Source organism: Nerophis lumbriciformis, linkage group LG27 (genome assembly GCF_033978685.3).
Source record: "Nerophis lumbriciformis linkage group LG27, RoL_Nlum_v2.1, whole genome shotgun sequence".
In the NCBI taxonomy this organism is placed as follows: Eukaryota; Metazoa; Chordata; class Actinopteri; order Syngnathiformes; family Syngnathidae; genus Nerophis; species Nerophis lumbriciformis.
In genome coordinates, this window is record NC_084574.2 from 20,414,529 (window position 1) to 20,435,653 (window position 21,125).

At 40.0% G+C, this 21,125-nt stretch overlaps 1 protein-coding gene across 6 annotated transcripts in view; it reads left to right on the forward strand.

The window, feature by feature from the left end:
* The window catches only part of rptor (regulatory associated protein of MTOR, complex 1), a 442,693-nt gene that overhangs the window by 66,308 nt on the left and 355,260 nt on the right, over positions 1-21,125 (forward strand). For all 6 annotated transcript variants that reach the window (XR_009818028.1, XR_009818029.1, XM_061988411.1 and 3 more), the window contains exons 3-4: positions 7,183-7,285; positions 13,113-13,195. Coding sequence is in view for 4 of the 6 variants with exons in the window: in XM_061988411.1 (XP_061844395.1) it covers positions 7,183-7,285; positions 13,113-13,195 (186 nt within the window). In the remaining 2 variants the exon portion in view is untranslated. The remainder of the gene's footprint in view (positions 1-7,182; positions 7,286-13,112; positions 13,196-21,125) is intronic.

Here is a 21,125-nt window from a genome sequence, read left to right on the forward strand (position 1 = left end):
TCCCGATCCGATATTTGGATCGGATCGGCCGCCGATATTTGCCAAAAAATGCGTATCGGCAAGGCATGGGAAAATGCCGATCCAGATCCAGTTTAAAAAAAACTCCGGCCGTGATTTCCAACGCACAGATTTAAATAATACATTCCACTTTTCTGCTGCTCCCTATTTCCGTTCAGCATTTTCCAGCACACCTTCAACACATCCACAGGTCTGTGGATTCTCACGCTGCTGGCATTACACGACAGGCTCTTCCCACTCCTTCTTCTCTCTCCTTCTCACAGACAGCAAGCGCAACTTCTTACACACGTCACACGTCACATACGTATACGTCCTCTCCCAGCAGAGAGGTAGCAGCATGGCTAACGTTTGCTGTGATGCTAGCGCAGCCGCTAAGGTGCACGCCTGCTCAAACGTCCTCTGCGCACGGCAAATCTATGCCACGCACAAAATCAAATAAAAAAATAAGCGCGTAACAATTTTCAACACACGGACACGACAGAGAAAACAGTTTTCGTCATCATTGTTCAAATATTGTAACGTCTTTCGAGACGCTTATCTCCATTCGGTGCCACACGTCGACACCATCAAAATGCCGAGGCAAACATTTCCAGATCAACACCGTATGAAAAAAATAGTGATTTTTTTAGTTGTGATTTCCTTCTCTGCATGAAAGTTTAAAAGTAGCATATATTAATGCAGTATGAAGAAGAATGTTTTAATGTAGACATGCAAGCCTTGAAAGAACATTTTGAAAATCAAGACTACATTTCCTGCAAATGGGTGCATTTCTACCCTATATTTTAACTTTAGATTTATTCTCATATCAAACTCTTTTGGCTGTCTTTTTGACACTTACATCCGGCGCCCCACTCCACACCCCGGATTATAAATAATGTAAATAATTCAATGTGATTATCTTGTGTGATGACTGTATTATGATGATAGTATATATATGATAGTATATATCTGTATCATGAATGTTGATTGGCAACACTAAATTGGCCCTAGTGTGTGGATGTGAGTGTGAATGTTGTCTGTCTATCTGTGTTGGCCCTGCGATGAGGTGGCGACTTGTCCAGGGTGTACCCCGCCTTCCGCCCGATTGTAGCTGAGATAGGCTCCAGCGCCCCCCGCGACCCCAAAGGGAATAAGCGGTATAAAATGGATGGATGGATGAATCAATTTAAGTGGACCCCGACTTAAACAAGTTGAAAAACTTATTCGGGTGTTACCATTTAGTGGTCAATTGTACGGAATATGTACTTCACTGTGCAACCTACTAATAAAAGTCTCAATCAATCAATCAAAACACATAGAATCATCATACTGATGTGATTATATGCATCAAGTGTTCATTCAAGGCTAAGGCAAAATATCAAGATATATATCGTGTATCGCAATATGGCCTTAAAATATCGCAATATTAAAAAAAGGCCATATCGCCCAGCCCTAGTTTCAATGATGCCATTTCTGTTTGTCATGTATAATTTTGTCTATTTTGTGTTTATCCTTGAATAAACAGGTCAGTTTCTTGTTACCAACAATTGTGTATTATTCAAACTCCCCTAATTCAGCTGGCTAGTTGTTATCAAGAGTACTAAAACCCTTTTCAACATGATTCTGACAACTAAGTAGGCTAAATAACTTTAAACTTTAACACATGCTCGGATAGGCCAGTATCGGTCAGTATCGGTATCGGATCGGAAGTGCAAAAACAATATCGGTATCGGATCGGAAGTGCAAAAACCTGGATCGGGACATCCCTAGTTTATATTATACATTTATAAAAATTATAAATTCCATCCATCCATCCATCTTCTTCCGCTTATCCGAGGTCGGGTCGCGGGGGCAGCAGCCTAAGCAGGGAAGCCTAGACTTCCCTCTCCCTAGCCACTTTGTCCAGCTCTTCCCGGGGGGTCCCGAGGCGTTCCCAGGCCAGCCGGGAGACATAATCTTCCCAACGTGTCCTGGGTCTTCCCCGGGGAGAGCCCCGCCACCCGGTGGAGGAAACTCATTTCGGCCGCTTGTACCCGTGATCTTGTCCTTTCGGTCATAACCCAAAGCTCATGACCATAGGTGAGGGTGGGAACGTAGATCGACCGGTAAATTGAGAGCTTTGCCTTCCGGCTCAGCTCCTTCTTCACCACAACGGATCAATATAGCGTCCGCATTACTGAAGACGCCACACCGATCCGCCTGTCTATCTCATGATCCACTCTTTCCTCACTCGTGAACAAGACTCCGAGGTACTTGAATTCCTCCACTTGGAGCAGGGTCTCCTCCCCAACAATCGGTGACAAAGGGCAGCCCTGGCGGAGTCCAACCCTCACTGGAAACGTGTCCGACTTACTGCCGGCAATGCGGACCAAGCTCTGACACTGATTGTAGAGGGAGCGGACCGCCACAATCAGACATTCCGATACCCCGTACTCTCTGAGCACTCCCCACAAGACTTCCTGGGGTACACGGTAGAATGTCTTCTCTTAAGTCTACAAAGCACATGTATATAAAAACAAATACATTATCCTAACAAAGTATTTATTCCAACACCGTCCTCAATGCTATTCTGATTAACATTGATGTGATTTAACCTTTCACTTGAATAAACCGGGATTCCACTTAAGATTTTTATTCCAGTGTTTTTAGAAAGCACAGGGGTTACTGTTGTTTAAAAAAAAAAAAAAATCTCTTTTCTTTGACATTTGACTAACATTGTCAGTAACATTTTTTCCCTTTGCTGTGGATTTGACATTAATATGTCTCTAAAGGCTGCTGTCATTTCCACTGTTGTGTTTTAAAGGGCAAACCTGCCCAGGTTTCTTCTAGGCTAGGCTCCTTGTAGTATATCTTAGACATAAATGTCTCTCTCTAAGATGTTGATGTAGATGTTTGGCTTCCTCTACAGTGCGGCTTAAATTAAGGTTTGCTTACCTGCTTTTTGGCAGTTACATAGTTAACCCAGTTTTTAAAATTTTCATAGAATAGATTACCGAGTCGCATGTATTCAAATGACAAATGCACTTGGGCATTGCATAACATGAACACACGGCTGCTTTGTTCTAACACAACACAACAAAAATGCAGCAAACACGGCGAAATATGAACGCGACGGGTAAAAAAAAACTTTCAATTTGATACATCTGATACATCACTAAGCTTTAGAATTTTGTTGTAAAAATCTCCTTTTGTGTCTCTCTCTGACACCCGCATTTCAGGCAGACACTGTGGAAACACTCTGTGGAAACGCTCCCCACCCACACTGCTTGGTGCCTCGTCTGAGCTGCTGTGACCTAGATTACTATAGTAACTAATTAGATGACCATAGTAACTAGTATATCATGCAAAAGCGCTGATTCCAACCATTGAAATACTTTGTATAGTTCAAGACTTACGGTCATTTGAAAACATCACTGCACATCATAATGGCAGCTACAGTTTCCATCTTAAAGATCTAAAAAAATATTTGGGAATGTCCGGCGGGCCAGATTAAAAAAAGTTTAATGGTCCGCATGTGGCCCCCGGGCCTTAATTGTCCCAGGTCTGACGTAAAGTAATTCCGCCCACTTCATTATACAGTTAGTTAAGCCTCCTTGGTCCAGGACGGTTGTGGGGTCTGAGTCGGACTAAAAAAACTCAGTATTGGCCGGCGCCTTCTAGCAAAATATCTGAACTCCTACTCCATACTGGCTCTGGAACCGCTGCAGTGGAAAATAAGCATTTGGAGCGCTCACACAATACTTCTTAATGATAAGAATGAGTTTGTGACCTACACTACGCAGGTGGGAAAAGGCTGATGGCTGAGTCGGTCGGGTAAGAATGAATGAGGAGATATAATTCTGTTTATGTGGTTGTCTCGGGCCAGGTTATGTCCCTCATGCACACTGACCTTTTACTCAGCCAGTGGCAAAATGAAGTGCACTATAATTACCTTAACAACGGCGGTCGACCTAACCCTTACCTTCCTGACAGCAGGGTGTCACTTGTAGTACATACATGCTTACACGGAGACTGCATCACGACTTGCAAAAAGTCATCTGGTAGGGTGTGTGTAAAATATCATGTAGTGATGGCTTTGAATATGCGTTCAAATATGCAATACTTTTTCATTTTTCTTTACTTCCTTAGAACAGCTGTATTGTTAGCTATGGGTTACAAAGTGTGATGAGAAAGAGATGAGTGAAGTTTCCTTTCATGCATGTGTGTAGCTTGCTTTTTAGTGTACATTCCAATAATAATGTACCTCTTTCTTTGATATATTGTCTTATTTTGACTTAGTCTTTTTGTGCTGAACAGCCTCATATGTTTCCATAAATTAGCCACACCAGACTATAAGCGGCATATACAGTATACATGTTGCAAAATGGATATTTACACAGAAAGATTATGTAAATGTTTATTTACATACCTTAATTGTTTCCAAACGGTGCCTGTAACACGGCAGTAAAACGGCTGATCAAACAAAACAGAAGTCATCTTCATGGACACACTAGCTGCGGAAGCTAGCTCTCCAATCGGCTAATCAGCTGAAAACTCATTAACTCCACAATGACGTCTTGGCGAGTTTACTTAGGAATTTGTGAAACTGAAACAAAATGTAAATGTGTTAACATATTAGCTAATGCTGACGACACTAGCGTCATTACATTACAATAATCTACAAATATGCATGAAAACACTGCTACAGACATTACACATGGGACGGTTTAGTAAGTATAAACAGTTTTAGTTGTACTGTAAAACTTACAAACGTTGCTTGGAGTTATGAAAGAAGATTCCATATGAGTAGAACCGCTATGGATGGCTAGAAGACTAAACGGCACTCTACGTCCGGTTGAATGCACTAAATTGAAGGACACTGCAGCACCTGAAGTAAGCGAACTCCCAAAAGATGGCGTCATAGCACAAACAATAAAACACTTTCTCAGTGTTTTTGCTTTGGGTATTTTTAAAAGCAATTTGTATTACGGTTGTCAACGAAGAAAAATCCATAAATTAACCGCACCGTTTTATAAACCACAGGGTTCAAAGTGTAGTAAAAAAAGGAGCGGCGTATAGTCCGAAATTTACGGTACTAAGATCCAAACACCTTGCGGTAAACAGCGTGTGCAGTCGATAAAATAGCATGTTGCGTGTGATTTATTAATGGTGCGCGTACAATTTAAAACAGGTGCAGAAGTGGTAAAGACCACCCTATTTAAATGAGGAGTTTGCGTGTCGTACCGGCAGCAATGATGGAAAGTTTGGGAGAGGACAGTTGCCGTAAACGCAAAATAAAATTCAAAGCCACTGACTTGGAGCTCTTGGTGGAGCAAGCAAATTTGTATATGTATCAAATTTCAGCAGAGAAATCTCAGTGCTGCCGAAAGAAAGGCAATATTGGTGGTAATTTGCAAAAAAGTCAATTTCCTTTTGAGTCACCCACAACTTGAACATTCAAATAATGTGTGTGATTTCGGCCTTACGGAGGAAAAAGTTGCAAATGAGTGCAATTCAAAGCACCTATTGTTTTAGGGAAGCAGGCAAATGCATTAAAGCCATGATTTGTGTCATTTGCCTTCAGTACACCTGGAAGTAGATATACTCGCCCATCCTACGTGCATAGCATCATGTTTTTTTAATTTTTGGATACAGTGTGTTGAATTAAGCAGCCAGATCCGATGCTTCGATTGTGCAGCTGTAAATGTGATGTTATGTATTACAAAACCCAAAACCAGTGAAGTTGGCACGTTGTGTAAATCGTAAATTAAAACTGAATACAATGATTTGCCATTTCTTTTCAACTTACTGTATATTCAATAGAAGCCAAAAAGTGCAAAAACAATAATGTTGGTGTTGGAGGAGTTGTGAATGACTGCAGGGACAAAAAAAAAAAATTAGATTGTTATATGTATCCAGTGATTATACTATAAAGTTATTTTCCATTTAACTTCACCAGTTTTAGATTATTTTTATTCAAAATCGCAGAATTTTCACATTTGCCGTTCAAATACTGAGAAGAGACGGTGCGGTGAACAGCAGCCAGTTGAGGCACGTCACTTAGTGCCGCAACATGGATTGCGCAATGACTCGGCTAACTGCTGGCCTGCTGTGCAGATACACCTGCAGACTGCAGGTGTACCTAATTCACAACTCCTCCAACACGAACATTATTGTTTTTGCACTTTTTGGCTTCTTATTAAATAACTTTTGTAACCTATTTTCATGGGCTTTCCTCTTTGTGATGTTAAGTTCCTGTTATGCGCTGTTATACAGTATATGCCTTGAGCTCTTATTTTGAAGGCGCTAAGAGCGGAAGTGATGTCACGTTGCGGAGGTTTTTGAAAGAACGTAAATAAAGTGGTCCTCGTGTAATCTGGAGCCTCCGTGTTTGTTATTTTGTAGTTTCATACAGTATAGGCGACATTTATAAACCCTCGGTTACACTTTTTTAAATAGATTCAATCTTGCACGTGGAAAGTTTAAGTGAGGGCTTTAGTTGCGGTGCATGAACTTAATTTCTAAGTAAAGGTAAGACCATAATAACGTTTTTTTTTTATTAAATGTGCTTTTTTTGTGTGCTACAGTTTGTATGTGTAAAGTTAAAGTTAAGTTAAAGTACCAATGATTGTCACACACACACTAGGTGTAATGAAATTTGTCCTCTGCATTTGACCCATCCCCTTGATCACCCCCTGGGAGGTGAGGGGAGCAGTGGGCAGCAGCGGCGCCGCGCCTGGGAATCATTTTTGGTGATTTAACCCCCAATTCCAACCCTTGATGCTGAGTGCCAAGCAGGGAAGAATGCTGGTATGAGCTTTTAAACATAACCCGTTAACTGCTGCCAATCAAATGGTGAATAAGATACTCTTTAGGGTTCATATGTTTGTAAATCTGACTGTGATGAAGTCAGTGCCTCACCCGCCATCAACCTCACCGCACGTCACTGCTGTATGTTTCGTCTTTTTAAAGAAAATATATGCATCAGCACGGATTATGCAAATTGTATGCCTTCATATTGACCATGCCCCGAGCTACGCCCACACTGCCACAAGTAAATTGGCAATCTGAGGCAAACCCTGAATGTATTTATAGCATTTATTCAAGTTAGTGGCAAACAAAACATGTATATTTAAAACCTCAAACCCAATCACATCTAAGACTTTGAACTATTAGTAGTAATACTCTGTTGTTGTTCTTCCACAGATGAAGACTGTGAGTGTCGCCCTGGTGTTGTGTCTCAATGTCGGGGTGGACCCCCCGGATGTGGTCAAGACATCACCCTGCGCTCGGTTGGAATGCTGGATTGGTGAGTTTTCCCAATGTTAACAAATTAATTCATTCATCCATTCATGTTCCAGGCCACTTGGTCTCATTAGCGTCACGGATGAGATGGAGCCTATCCCAGCTGACTTTGGGCAAGAGACGGGGTACAACCTAAACTGGCTGCCTCTCAATAAATGAATTAATTTAAAAGTACAGTACAAATTAAATAATATGATAGGATGAACCTGTCTATTTCGATGTGTGTTTCTACTTAAAGGGGAATTGCTTTTGGGGGGGAATTTTGTCTTTTATTCACATTCATTATGAGAGACAAGAACGCAGTAACACACATTTATTTTTGTTTGTTGTTTGGATTGTAAAGATAAAAAATCGCTTGTCAATAGGTGAAAAAACAGAACAGGCACACATGCAGAGAAGTGACTACGGTAGTAGTGTACTGTGCAGCAAGTGACGTAGAGGCGCCACCTTTCCAAAAATGCTGCGCCCTGCTTTGTGCCTGCAGGCGGGACACAAAATGAATGAATGAATGAAGCGTTCGTACACAGACACACGGAGGCATATTTGGCTAGATCAAAAAGTTTGTAAATCGAAAAGTTCATACAATAGCTAACGGCTAACATCAAGCTAGTGCTTTCAATATAAACAAATGGGTGGAACTATACAAATATCGACTGTAACGATACCAAGTACAAGAGCTGTATATAGTCAACTGTACATTGATGATGTCGATATTTTTAGTATAACACATCATTTTTGTTATTGTTTATAAACTCAGGAAATATGTCCCTGGACACACCTGTAACCATTGGATTTTGGATCGATACCCGAATTTGTAGTATCACCTAAAACGTATGTAAAGTATCCAAACTACAGAAGAATATGTGCTTTCTACATTTTAACAGAACTGTAAATAGAACATACTAAAACAGAAACGAAGCAGATATTAACAGTAAATGAACAAGTAGATTAATAATCCATTTTGTACCCGCTTGTTTCTCATAATTTTGACAAAATAAAACAATCAGAAATGACCCAATATGTAATTGCATACATGAGCAGCAAAATTAGGAGCCTTTGTAATAGGGGTGTGGGAAAAATCGATAGTATATATATATATACCGTATTTTCCGCACTATAAGGCGCACCTAAAAACCACACATTTTCTCAAAAGCTAACAGTGCGCCTTATAACCCGGTGCGCTTTATTACGATTCATTTTCATAAAGTTTCGATCTCGCAACTTCGGTAAACAGCCGCCATCTTTTTTCCCGGTAGAACAGGAAGCGCTTCTTCTTCTACGCAAGCAACCGCCAAGGTAAGCACCCGCCCCCATAGAACAGGAAGCGCTTCTTCTTCTACTGTAAGCTACCGCCCGCCCCCGGAAGAAGAAGAAAAAACGCGCGGATATCACCGTACGTTTCATTTCCTGTTTACATCTGTAAAGACCACAAAATGGCTCCTACTAAGCGATCCGGTTCATAAAAAGACGCAATCTCTCCATCCGCACACGGATTACTACCGTATTTCACAGCAACTGATATTCCTGTGAACCGCACTGTGGAACGGGAGCACGTACGGTGAATATTCGCACCACAGGGAATGAGAAGTCATCCTTCACTGTGGTTCTAGCTTGCCATGCTAACTTCCACCCATGGTGATATTCAAAAGGAAGACCTTGCCAAAAGAGACCTTTCCAGCCGGCGTCATCATAAAAGCTAACTCGAAGGGATGGATGGATGAAGAAAAGATGAGCGAGTGGTTAAGGGAAGTTTACGCGAAGAGGCCGGGTGGCTTTTTTCACACAGCTCCGAAGGCGAACACACCTTCACTAAGACGGGCAGACAGCGCCGGACGACATACGCCAACATTTGCCAGTGGATCGTAAATGCCTGGGCAGATATTTCGGTCACAACTGTGGTCCGAGCTTTCCGGAAGGCAGGATTCACAGAACAACAGCGACACTGACTCCCGATGACTTCGACGAGACGGAACCGGCCATTTTGGATACCACGCTTGCGCAACTTTTCAATTCGGACACCTAAGACGAAGAATTCGAAGGATTTACGAATGAAGAATAACTTCAGAAGGTGAGCGCTATGTTTATTTTGTGTGTTGTGACATTAACGTTCGAGCAACATTATGTTACTATTGCTCTACACCATTTTGAATTTTACTATGTTTGTGATTGCACATTTGCGTACATTTTGGGACAGAGTTGTTAGAACGCTGGTTTTCAATATATTATTAAAGTTTGACTGAACTATCTGACTGTTTTTTTGACATTCACTTTAGCGCAGCGTTTTTTTGACATTCACTTTAGCGCAGCGTAGGCGCGGCTTATAGTCCGGGGCGGCTTATTGGTGGACAAAATTATGAAATATGTAATTCATAGAAGGTGCGGCTAATAATCCGGTGCGCCTTATAGTGCGGAAAATACGGTATATATATATATATATATATACCGTATTTTCCGTATAGTGCGGCTAATAATCCGGTGCGCCTTATAGTGCGGAAAATACGGTATATATATATATATATATACCGTATTTTCCGCACTATAAGGCGCACCGGATTATTAGCCGCACCTTCTATGAATTACATATTTCATAATTTTGTCCACCAATAAGCCGCCCCGGACTAAAAGCCGCGCCTACGCTGCGCTAAAGTGAATGTCAAAAAAACGCTGCGCTAAAGTGAATGTCAAAAAAACAGTCAGATAGTTCAGTCAAACTTTAATAATATATTGAAAACCAGCGTTCTAACAACTCTGTCCCAAAATGTACGCAAATGTGCAATCACAAACATAGTAAAATTCAAAATGGTGTAGAACAATAGCAACATAATGTTGCTCGAACGTTAATGTCACAACACACAAAATAAACATAGCGCTCACCTTCTGAAGTTATTCTTCATTCGTAAATCCTTCGAATTCTTCGTCTTCGGTGTCCGAATTGAAAAGTTGGGCGAATACGGGATCCAAAATGGCCGGTTCCGTCTCGTCGAAGTCACCGGAGTCAGTGTCACTGTTGTGCAGCAGTTCTGTGAATCCTGCCTTCCGGAAAGGTCGGACCACAGTTGTGACCGAAACTATCTGCCCAGGCATTTACGATCCACTGGCAGATGTTGGCGTATGTCGACCGGCGCTATCTGCCCGTCTTAGTGAAGGTGTGTTCGCCTTCGGAGCTGTGTGAAAAAAGCCACCCGGCCTTTTCGCGTAAACTTCCCTTAACCACTCGCTCATCTTTTCTTCATCCATCCATCCCTTCGAGTTAGCTTTTATGATGACGCCGGCTGGAAAGGTCTCTTTTGGATGGGTGGAAGTTAGCATGGCAAGCTAGAACCACAGTGAAGGATGACTTCTCATTCCCTGTGGAGCGAATATTCACCGTACGTGCTCCCGTTCCACAGTGCGGTTCAGTTGCTGTGAAATACGGTAGTAATCCGTGTGCGGATGGAGAGATTGCGTCTTTTTATGAACCGGATCGTTTTGTAGGAGCCATTTTGTGGTCTTTACAGATGTAAACAGGAAATGAAACGTACGGTGATATCCGCGCGTTTTTTCTTCTTCTTCCGGGGGCGGGTGAAGCGCTTCCTGTTCTATGGGGGCGGGTGAAGCGCTTCCTGTTCTATGGGGGCGAGTGCTTTCCTTGGCGGTTGCTTGCGTAGAAGAAGAAGCGCTTCCTGTTCTACCGGGAAAAAAGATGGCGGCTGTTTACCGAAGTTGCGAGACCGAAACTTTATGAAAATGAATCGTAATAAAGCGCACCGGGTTATTAGGCGCACTGTCAGCTTTTGAGAAAAATTGTGGTTTTTAGGTGCGCCTTATAGTGCGGAAAATACGGTATATTTTTTATTTTTATTTTTTTTTTTTATTTTTTTTTTTTAATTAATCAATCCAACAAAACAATACACAGCAATACCATAACAATGCAATCCAATTCCAAAACCAAACCCGACCCAGCAACACTCAGAACAGCAATAAACAGAGCAATTGAGAGGAGACACAAACACGACACAGAACAAACCAAAAGTAGGGAAACAAAACTGAATATTATCAACAACAGTACCAATATTAGTTGAAATTTCAACATAGCAGTGATTAAAAATCCCTCATTGACATTACCATTAGACATTTATAAAAATAAAAAAAAGAACAATAGTGTCACAGTGGCTTACACTTGCATCGCATCTCATAAGCTTGACAACACACTGTGTCCAATATTTTCAAAAAGATAAAATAAGTCATGTTTTTGGTTCATTTAATAGTTAAAACAAATTTACATTATTGCAATCAGTTGATAAAATATTGTCCTTTACAATTATAAAAGCTTTTTACAAAAATCTACTACTCTGCCTGCATGTCAGCAGACTGGGGTAGATCCTGCTGAAATCCTATGTATTGAATGAATAGAGCATTGTTTTGAATCGGGGAAATATCGTTTTTGAATCGAAAAAAATCGATTTAGAATCAAATCGTGACCCCAAGAATCAATATTGAATCGAATCGTGGGACACCCAAAGATTCGCAGCCCTACTTTGTAGCCCATTTGCTTATTTACTATTTACTATTTACCACCTTCTACCATCCTTGTCACGTCTGTTGTGTCCTTGAGCAAGACACTTCACCCTTGTTCCTGATGGGTCCTTGTTAGCGCCTTGCATGGCAGCTCCCGCCATCAGTGTGTGAATGTGTGTGAATGTGGAAATAGTGTCAAAGCGCTTTGAGTTTCTTAAAAAGGTAGAAAAGCGCTATACAAGTATAACCATTTACCATTTACTTTCTATTCTATTCTATTCTATAAAAGATCTTTATGTTGATAAGCGTCTCTGTTCATTTGAAATATTGCAAAATAAATATAACTTGCTAAAATCAAACTTCTTTAGGTATTTACAGTTACGTCATTACATAAGACAAAATATCTCATAATCTAATTCCCTCCCAGAGGAAAATTCTTTCTTCAAGCTCCTGCTTGGCCCACCAGAAGCAAAGGGCTTGATTTCAAAGTTGGTGTGCATTTTCTCACACAAACATGCACAGCCTGAAGTTAAATTTAAACAAATGTGGGAAGATGATCTCAACATCACTATTCAAGGTGAGATAAGGAAAGAAGCTTTAAATGACATTCATCATTGCTCAGTCAATGCTAGGTTACAATTGATTCAATTCAAAGTTATACACAGATTACACTACTCGAAGGTTAAGTTGCATAAAATCTTTCCCCAAACCTCCCCCTTGTGTGAAAGGTGCAAGAGATCAGATAGCACACTTGCACACCAATTTTATCTATGCCCTGAGATTCAAGATTTCTGGAGTTCGATTTTCAGGTGGTATTCTCATGTACTTTAAGTAAATCTGGATCCTGTCCCTGAAACTGCTTTGCTTGGCATTTCTAATAACACTTTAGACAAGATGGGTCGGAATGTTAGCACAGTGGTGGCCTGTGGTATGGTCATAGCAAAGAGATGCACTTTGAGAGTGTGGAAATCTTACTTACCACCTAAGTTTGAAGCCTGGTTGAGGAAGCTAGTGGGAATCCTCCACATTGAAAAACTGAGATATGAGACCATATTTCTTTTTAATCCATGCTAGGTAACATTAGAAGCGCGTTGAACCCGACCCCCTGACACTATGAAAATCTTTACCAAACCCTTAACACTACACAAAGTAAAAAAGTGTGAAGGCTTAAAAAACTTATTTATAATAAAAATCAATTCCGAATCATAACAAATACGAATCGCTATTCGGACATTAAAAACTATTATTTCCAACTCACATTTATTCATCAGTATTGTGAGTAAAATACAATGACTAACTCTGGATTGTTAAAGGTGTGACTTTGTGTTTGTCAGATCCTCTATCGATGAGTCCACAGAAAGCCCTGGAGACCATTGGGGCTAACCTGCAGAAACAATATGAAAACTGGCAGCCAAGGGTGAGTGTCCTTATTTTAACTAGCCCCATCCATCTCTTATACAGTATCTGTTAATTTGATACGTCATCCATCATAGGACACTTCAGCCAATGTCTTCAATACAACAATGAGACTGAATACATTTCAATTGGTCCAAGTCCTGAAGTCAGTTATCCCACTTCCCCTGTTGACTTTGACCAACTAGTACAGACGTCTTTCCAATAATGTTAAAACAGTCCACATTTGGCTGGCTTCCATATGTTTTAAAGATACAGGGATTTCATCACAGAGTTTATTGTATACGGAGGATGGATACATTTCATTCACAGATGTTTATTTACTTTGTTCAACCAACATTTTTGCAAGGACCAGAGGTCATAGTCGGAACATTTTTCTTTGTCATGCCTGACATCGCTTGTAATATCTGTTCACTTTCCAGTTGATTTTGAGCTGATCGCTGTTACATTGTTTTAAAACCATCTGCCAGAGCTAATTATGTTAGTTATGTTGCTTCCTGTCATTAACATGAAGGTAAGGTGGCTTAGAACAAGTATGAAAAGATTCAAAGCAAAAACCGATCTTATGATGCTTCCAGGAAACTCACTGATTTTGTTATAGGCTGTTTTTTGTTTTTTACAACTACATGGACATAACAGATGGGGAGAAAAGTGATTTTGTAAGTTTGTCCCCTTCCAAAGATATGAAAAGTCAATATTGTATAGTGGGTTTATTAATTACCAGGATGACAACGTAAAAAAAAAAATACTTTGATTTAATACTACAAAAATAATAAATATATAATGTTATTGTATTATATTAATTATATATTACAAAATATATAAATTAGCTTATGTTTAATGAAGTGAAATATGTTTTTGATCTCAAAGTAAAGCACACAAGTCAGACATTGCACACGTATCTAAAGAGATTTTGTTCCACTCCTGCACTCCCAAATCCTCAAGGTTTTGAAGCTGTTTCTTTACAATTAAAAGTTCCATCTTGTCTCACATATTTTCAATGGGGTTAAGATCCGGAGACTAATTAGGATACTCCATATTTGTTTGGTGGACAAAATAAGACAAAGAAAGAGTAGCATAAACACGTCTTTCTTTGGCAGGGTCGGAGAAAGTTGTACAAGTAAACAAACTACGGTGAGTTCAAGGTCAGCCAAAATTAGTAGGACAAAACGGCGCCCGTCAAATACTCTTATCAGTGTAGCATGTTTTAATATAAACAATGGGATTTCTAACAATTAGTAAGGTTGTTTCTATGTTTGTCCTCCTACAGAAACCCTAATAAAGCAAAATATATTTTTCCCCTATCTTGTTCCATTTTAACACATTTTTAAAAAACTCCAGGGAGCCACTAAGGCGGTGCTAAAGAGCCGCGGGTTGCAGACCCCCGTTACAGGTTAACTCGGGATGCGGTAAAAGGATGACAGTAGTCCGTAGATTGGGAAAAAGACAACATGAGTGCTGTAACACACGTTCTGTTTCATGATTATATTGCTGTTGACCAGGAGATGTGATGTCTCATGATTCAAATATATCAATATAGCCATCATACCTCATGTAGTCATGAAATGCCTTATAGTTATTTAGTGAAAATATTTTTTCAAACCAGACAAAACATTGAATTAGTGAAATTAACTATGCATGTTGCACAGTGGAATGGCTGGTATTGATAGGGTGAAGATATTTTTTCAACAAAAACAGTGAACTAATGACAAACTATAGATGTCAAACATTCTTGGAATGGCTAATATTGATATGATGAAGATATTTTCTCAACAAAAACAATGAACTATTGATGGTATGGTACAGTCATGAAAAAGAGGTATGGTTTTCAGTATATAGCATTTAACAGATAGAAACCATTGGTAAGTTTTCTTGCATTTTTTACGGAAGTTCTATGTTAGAAATGCCTTCCAAAGCATTAAACCATTACCTCACTGGGATCCCTGTAGATTATTACTCTGACTGGTAAGTTCAGTTGTTTTATATAGTCGATGTAAAGTAGTCAAAGGCTTGGTTGGCTGTTATTTGGAGGTCAGGAAGAGGAGTGGGAGGGTGCGAGAGTTATTCTCTCTTCAAGCCTCAGGATCTACGGTAATACAGCACCACTCCACAGATACGATCAGCATCATGTCTTACATAAATGGGTACATATTTCACTTCAGTTTTCCTTTCTGTCACAACAGGTCGCATTGATGGTTTACCAAGAGTCCCTAAACTTTCGACTAATTCACGTTCGTCACAAAGCCGTATAAAAGCACTGTTCTGCCAGGAGACTTTAGGTGGCACCACTTATAATGCAAATTCATCCCTGTGTTTTCATTCTATGTTCTTGCATTAACTCTGACAGAATGCGAAAAACAGACTCGGCTACTACCCACTCACTTTTTCTACCCACGCTTCCTCCCACATTGTACTTGACACGTCTTTTCTCCTTCTTACCTTTTGCCATCTGAATTTTTTATGAACTTTTTTTGAGACATTCTCTCCTTGTTAAAATAAAACTACCAAATTGTCGACTGTTAATATCTTTGTAATGGGATTGTATTACATCATCAGCAGAGGTTTAAATATTTATTTTCCTCTCTGGTAGCTAGAACAAAGGGTTGTACGTTTCATTGGTTTGCTATTCAAATAAGAGAAAAATGTTGGGATAATTACAAAAACTGTTGTCACGTAAGATCACAATATATGTGGAGTACAGTCTTCATTTTGATGTACAAACCCCAAAACCAGTGAAGTTGTGTAAATCGTAAATAAAAACAAAATACAATTATTTGCAAATCCTTTTCAACTTATATTCAATTAAATAGACTGCAAAGACAATATACTTAACGTTCGAACTGGAAAATTTAATTTTTTGCAAATATTAGCTGATTTGGAATTTGATACAGTTGAGGAATGCTCATCAAACACTTATTTGTAACATCCCACTGGTGAACAGGCTAATTGGGAACAGGTGGGTGCCATGATTGGGTATAAAAGCAGCTTCCATGAAATGCTCAGTCATTCACAAACAAGGATGGGGTGAGGGTCACCACTTTGTGAACAAATGCGTGAGCAAATTGTCGAACAGTTTAAGAACAACATTTCTCAACAAGCTATTGCAAGGAATTTAGGGATTTCACCATCTACGGTCCATAATATCATCAAAATGTTCAGAGAATCTGGAGAAATCACTGCATGTAAACGATGATATTATGGACCTTCGATCCCTCAGGCGGTACTGCATCAAAAAGCGACATCAGTGTGTAAAGGATATCACCACATGGGCTCAGGAACACTTCAGAAAACCACTGTCAGTAACTACAGTTGGTCGCTACATCTGTAAGTTAATCAACAACACCCAGAAACGCTGCCGGCTTCTCTGGGCCCGAGCTCATCTAAGATGGACTGATGCAAAGTGGAAAAGTGTTCTGTGGTCTGACGAGTCCACATTTCAAATTGTTTTTGGAAACTGTGGACGTCGTGTCCTCCGGACCAAAGAGGAAAAGAACCATCCGGATTGTTATTTCAGCAAGACAATGCCAAGCTACGTGTTACAACAGCGTGGCTTCTTAGTAAAAGAGTGCGGGTACTTGACTGGCCTGCCTGTAGTCCAGACCTGTCTCCCATTGAAAATGTGTGGCGCAATATGAAGCCTAGAATACCACAACGGAGACCTCGGACTGTTGAACAACTTAAGCTGTACATCAAGCAAGAATGGGAAAGAATTCCACCTGAAAAGCTTCATTAATTGGTCTCCTCAGTTCCCAAACGTTTACTAAGTGTTGTAAAAAGGAAAGGCCATGTAACACAGTGGTAAACATGCCCCTGTGCCAACTTTTTTGCAATGTGTTGCTGCCATTAAATTCTAAGTTAATGACTGTTTGCAACAACAACAAAAAAGTATCTCAGTACGTACATTAAATATCTTGTCTTTGCAGTCTATTCAATTGAATATAAGTTGAAAAGGATTTGAAAATCATTGTATTCTCTTTTTATGAATTACACAACATTCCAACTTCACTGGTTTTAGATTTTGTATATGATAATGAGCACAAAAGACGAGATCAAACTTATTAAGTCATTTCATATGCAGGTTTCTCCGAAGAAAACACATGCACATTTTTACTTTTAACATACTTTGGTCATGGCGCTTCTTCCCCCGAAAAGAATATTCATTCATTTTTGTGCGCACCCATGACTAAAAGTAAAAGAACAATATGTCTTCTTTTGAAAATACAATACATTGTTTGTAGCCCGCAGCTGGCTTGGTTAAGACTAACAGCCTTATTCAATGTTAGGTGTGTCCCTGCGCACTTATCTGTTGAAAAAGCACATACCGTATTTTCCGCACTATAAGCCGCACCTAAAAACCACAAATTTTCACAAAAGCTGACAGTGCGGCTTATAACCCGGTGCGCCTTATATATGGATTAATATAAATATTTATTTTCATAAAGTTTCGGTCTCGCAACTACGGTAAACAGCCGCCATCTTTTTTCCCCGTAGAAGAGGAAGCGCTTCTTCTTCTATGGTAAGCAACCGCCAAGGTAAGCACCCGCCCCCATAGAAGAGGAAGCGCTTCTTCTTCTACTGTAAGCAACCACCCGCCCCCATAGAAGAAGAAGCCCCCGGATATTGCGTTTCATTTCATTTGTGTGTTTACATCTGTAAAGACCACAAAATGGCTCCTACTAAGCGACACGCGTATAACGCAGAATTTAAACTTAAGGCAATATTTAACCAAAGAACTCCAACCGCTCGATATTGGTGTCAACAGGGCATTTAAAGCACGACTGCGAACGGCATGGGAACAATGGATGACCGAAGGCGAACACACCTTCACTAAGACAGGGAGACAGCGCCGGACGACATACGCCAACATCTGCCAGTGGATCGTAAATGCCTGGGCGGATATTTCGGTCACAACTGTGGTCCGAGCTTTCCGGAAGGCAGGATTCACAGAACTGCGACGAGACGGAGCCGGCCATTTTGGATCCCGTATTCGCCCAACTTTTTAATTCGGACACCGAAGGAGAAGAATTCGAGGGATTTATGAATGAAGAATAACTTCAGAAAGTGAGCGTTATGTTTATTTTGTGTGTTGTGACATTAACGTTCGAGCAACATTAAGTTATTGATGCTTATTGATTGCACATTTGCACATTACCGTACATTTTGGGAGTGAACAGAGTTGTTAGAACGCTGGTTTTTAATATATTATTAAAGTTTGACTGACCTATCTGACTGTTTTTTTGACATTCCCTTTAGCGCAGTTAGATGCGGCTTATAACACGGGGCGGCTTATAGGTGGACAAAGTTTTGAAATATGCCGTTCATTGAAGGCGCGGCTTATAACCCAGGGCGGCTTATGGTGCGGAAAATACGGTAGTTAGGTTCCCTGCGTGGAGCACAGTTTGTATTCCTAAAAATCAGCGCTGTAGCTCTTTGTCTACATTACAGTGGTTAGAAAGAAGTAACATTTGTGCTTTAAAGACATTTTGTTTTTGTGTTATTGGGCCGATATATATAACACATTTATACAATATTCATATACAATAACACTTACTTTGATTTAATGTAAAGTAGAGAGTAGAGGTTAGAGATGTAACGGTATAAAATGGTAGAGCTATAACAATATAAAAATGTCATATCACAGTTATCATTATTGTCGTATTCTTAAATGTGCTCAAAAAGTACTCAAATACGCACTTAAATATTTTAACCAAGTTTTGTTAAAAAGAGGGTATCCAGTCTTAAATCCATCAATTTGAATTTGATGCCTTAAAATGTTTAAAATGTTCCTAAAATCTCATTAAAATGATTTTAAATACGATTTTGAAAGGTCTTAAAAATCTATCAACGTTACTTTTATTCAAAACATGCATACACTTCAGTCTTGCTTTTAAATATTTAGATTTTTGACGATGCTATAACTAATTACAAAACGAAACTAAAGTAGGCAACCTGTGCTGCCCTGTCAAAATCTCTGGCACACCACCAGGTTAAGTCTGTCAAAAGATGCTGAAACGCCACAAACACTTGCACAACTATACAAGGATCAACTAACTATGTGGCGGCAATTGCCGAAGGAGATAAAAATGAGATGTTTACTAGTGAAATCATGCTATTACATACAGTAAGCACAGGCTAATTTCGCTGTGCTAGTAGTCTACTCACAGCAGTAAAACTATATATAAAAAAGTTATTCTCTTATATTATTTCTATTATTTATTCCAGTAATTGCAGGTCAGCTTCTCATGCTTAATCTTTTCTCCAAATATTATATTAAATATTAAAACATTAAAACCTATAAAGGTTATCTGTTTAGTGTTTACACTCAGTTTATGGTGGGGTGAGGAAATTAAGGAAGATTTGGGAATGTCATCTGGTCATGTCAGGGCATTCAATGGATCAATTGCAACTGGACTTTTTGGTTTGTCTTGGAAGGTGTTTCGCCTCTCATCTGAGTAGGCTTCATCAGTTCGACTTAGATTGGTCAGACCTAGTCCAGTGGCTGCCACCAAAAGCCCAAATGTTTATACTCCAAAATCCAGGATGGTTTCGCCCTGTCGTAGTTAGAAAAAACAACTGTTTTGAGCAATCCTACTGTCAAAGACAGTAAGTTGCCTTTTTTGGACTTTGATGTCCACATTGGACAAAACAGGGGTCTCCATGTCGGGGTTTACCGAAAACCCACACATTCCGATCAATACCTACTTTTTGACTCACACCACACACTGGAACACAAACTGGATGTTATCAGAACCCTACAAGACAGAGCTGATAATGTTCCTACCAGCCCACAGGCCAAAGAGAGAGAGCATAGGCATTTGAAGGAAGCCCTCAAAACCTGTGGTTACCCCAGCTGGTCGTTTGTGAAAAGTGCATCCAGTTCCAGAAACAACAAGAACAGAGTGGATAAGGGAGAAAAAGGTGATATATGCAAACATATTGTCATTCCATATGTATCAGGTATATCTGAGAAACTCAGAATCATTTTTAACCAACACAACATCCCAGCACACTTCAAACCAGGCAACACCCTGAGACAGAGACCCCACTCCCACAAAAACAATCTGGTGTATGCTGTCCAGAGTAATTATGAATGCACTGATTCATATATTGGGGAAACAAAACAACCATTAAGCCGACGCCTGGCACAGCATCGCATCGTTAGATCCCTAATACCAGGTGATGTCGTTAAAAATTATAATTGACCTTTGTTAGCGCTGGAAATTAGATAAATCTCACCAAATCGTTTTTTTGCCCTGAAACGATCATGTGAACGATTGTGGCAAGTAATGATCCAGCATGTTTGCACCATGTCTTGTACTTGTTAAATAAATTAACTTTAGCACAGCGTCTTGCACTAAGCTGTGTAAATAAGCTATTCAGATGCTCATTATACCCACAATGCATCGCGTCTAATATGTCACCCTGTATTCTACTGGGTAAGAAAGAGGATACGCAAACATTCTTCTAATTATGTGGACACATTTTTTGATATTAAGAAATTGTGATTGCAACATAGACACAACCCATAATTCTCCAGTCCCAGGCTCCTCTGGATTTAAGAGGGTTATCTCCAGAGAGGGCTCGTCATAAATTGGCCTCTGCCATGCTGCAATCTTCACTACGGCCTGCCTATTTGTGTTTCTGTCTTTCTAAAGTGTCTGTACTGCTTTGAGGCGAGTGTAAAGGTTGAGCTTTTATTGATTTTTCCTGACTTTGTGTTTAGTATCTTTAAACGTACTGTCGTATATATGCCTGTATTGTGCGTGTGTGCGTTGGCACTAACTGGCTATAAAGATTGCTGAGCAGGAGGGGACAGCACAGGAGGCCAGGATGTGACTCAGCGCACAGAGACTTTTGATTCAGCTGTTTTTTAGTTTTGCCCACATGAAACTTGTATTTTTTGCCATCGCTGCTTATGCACACAGATATCACGA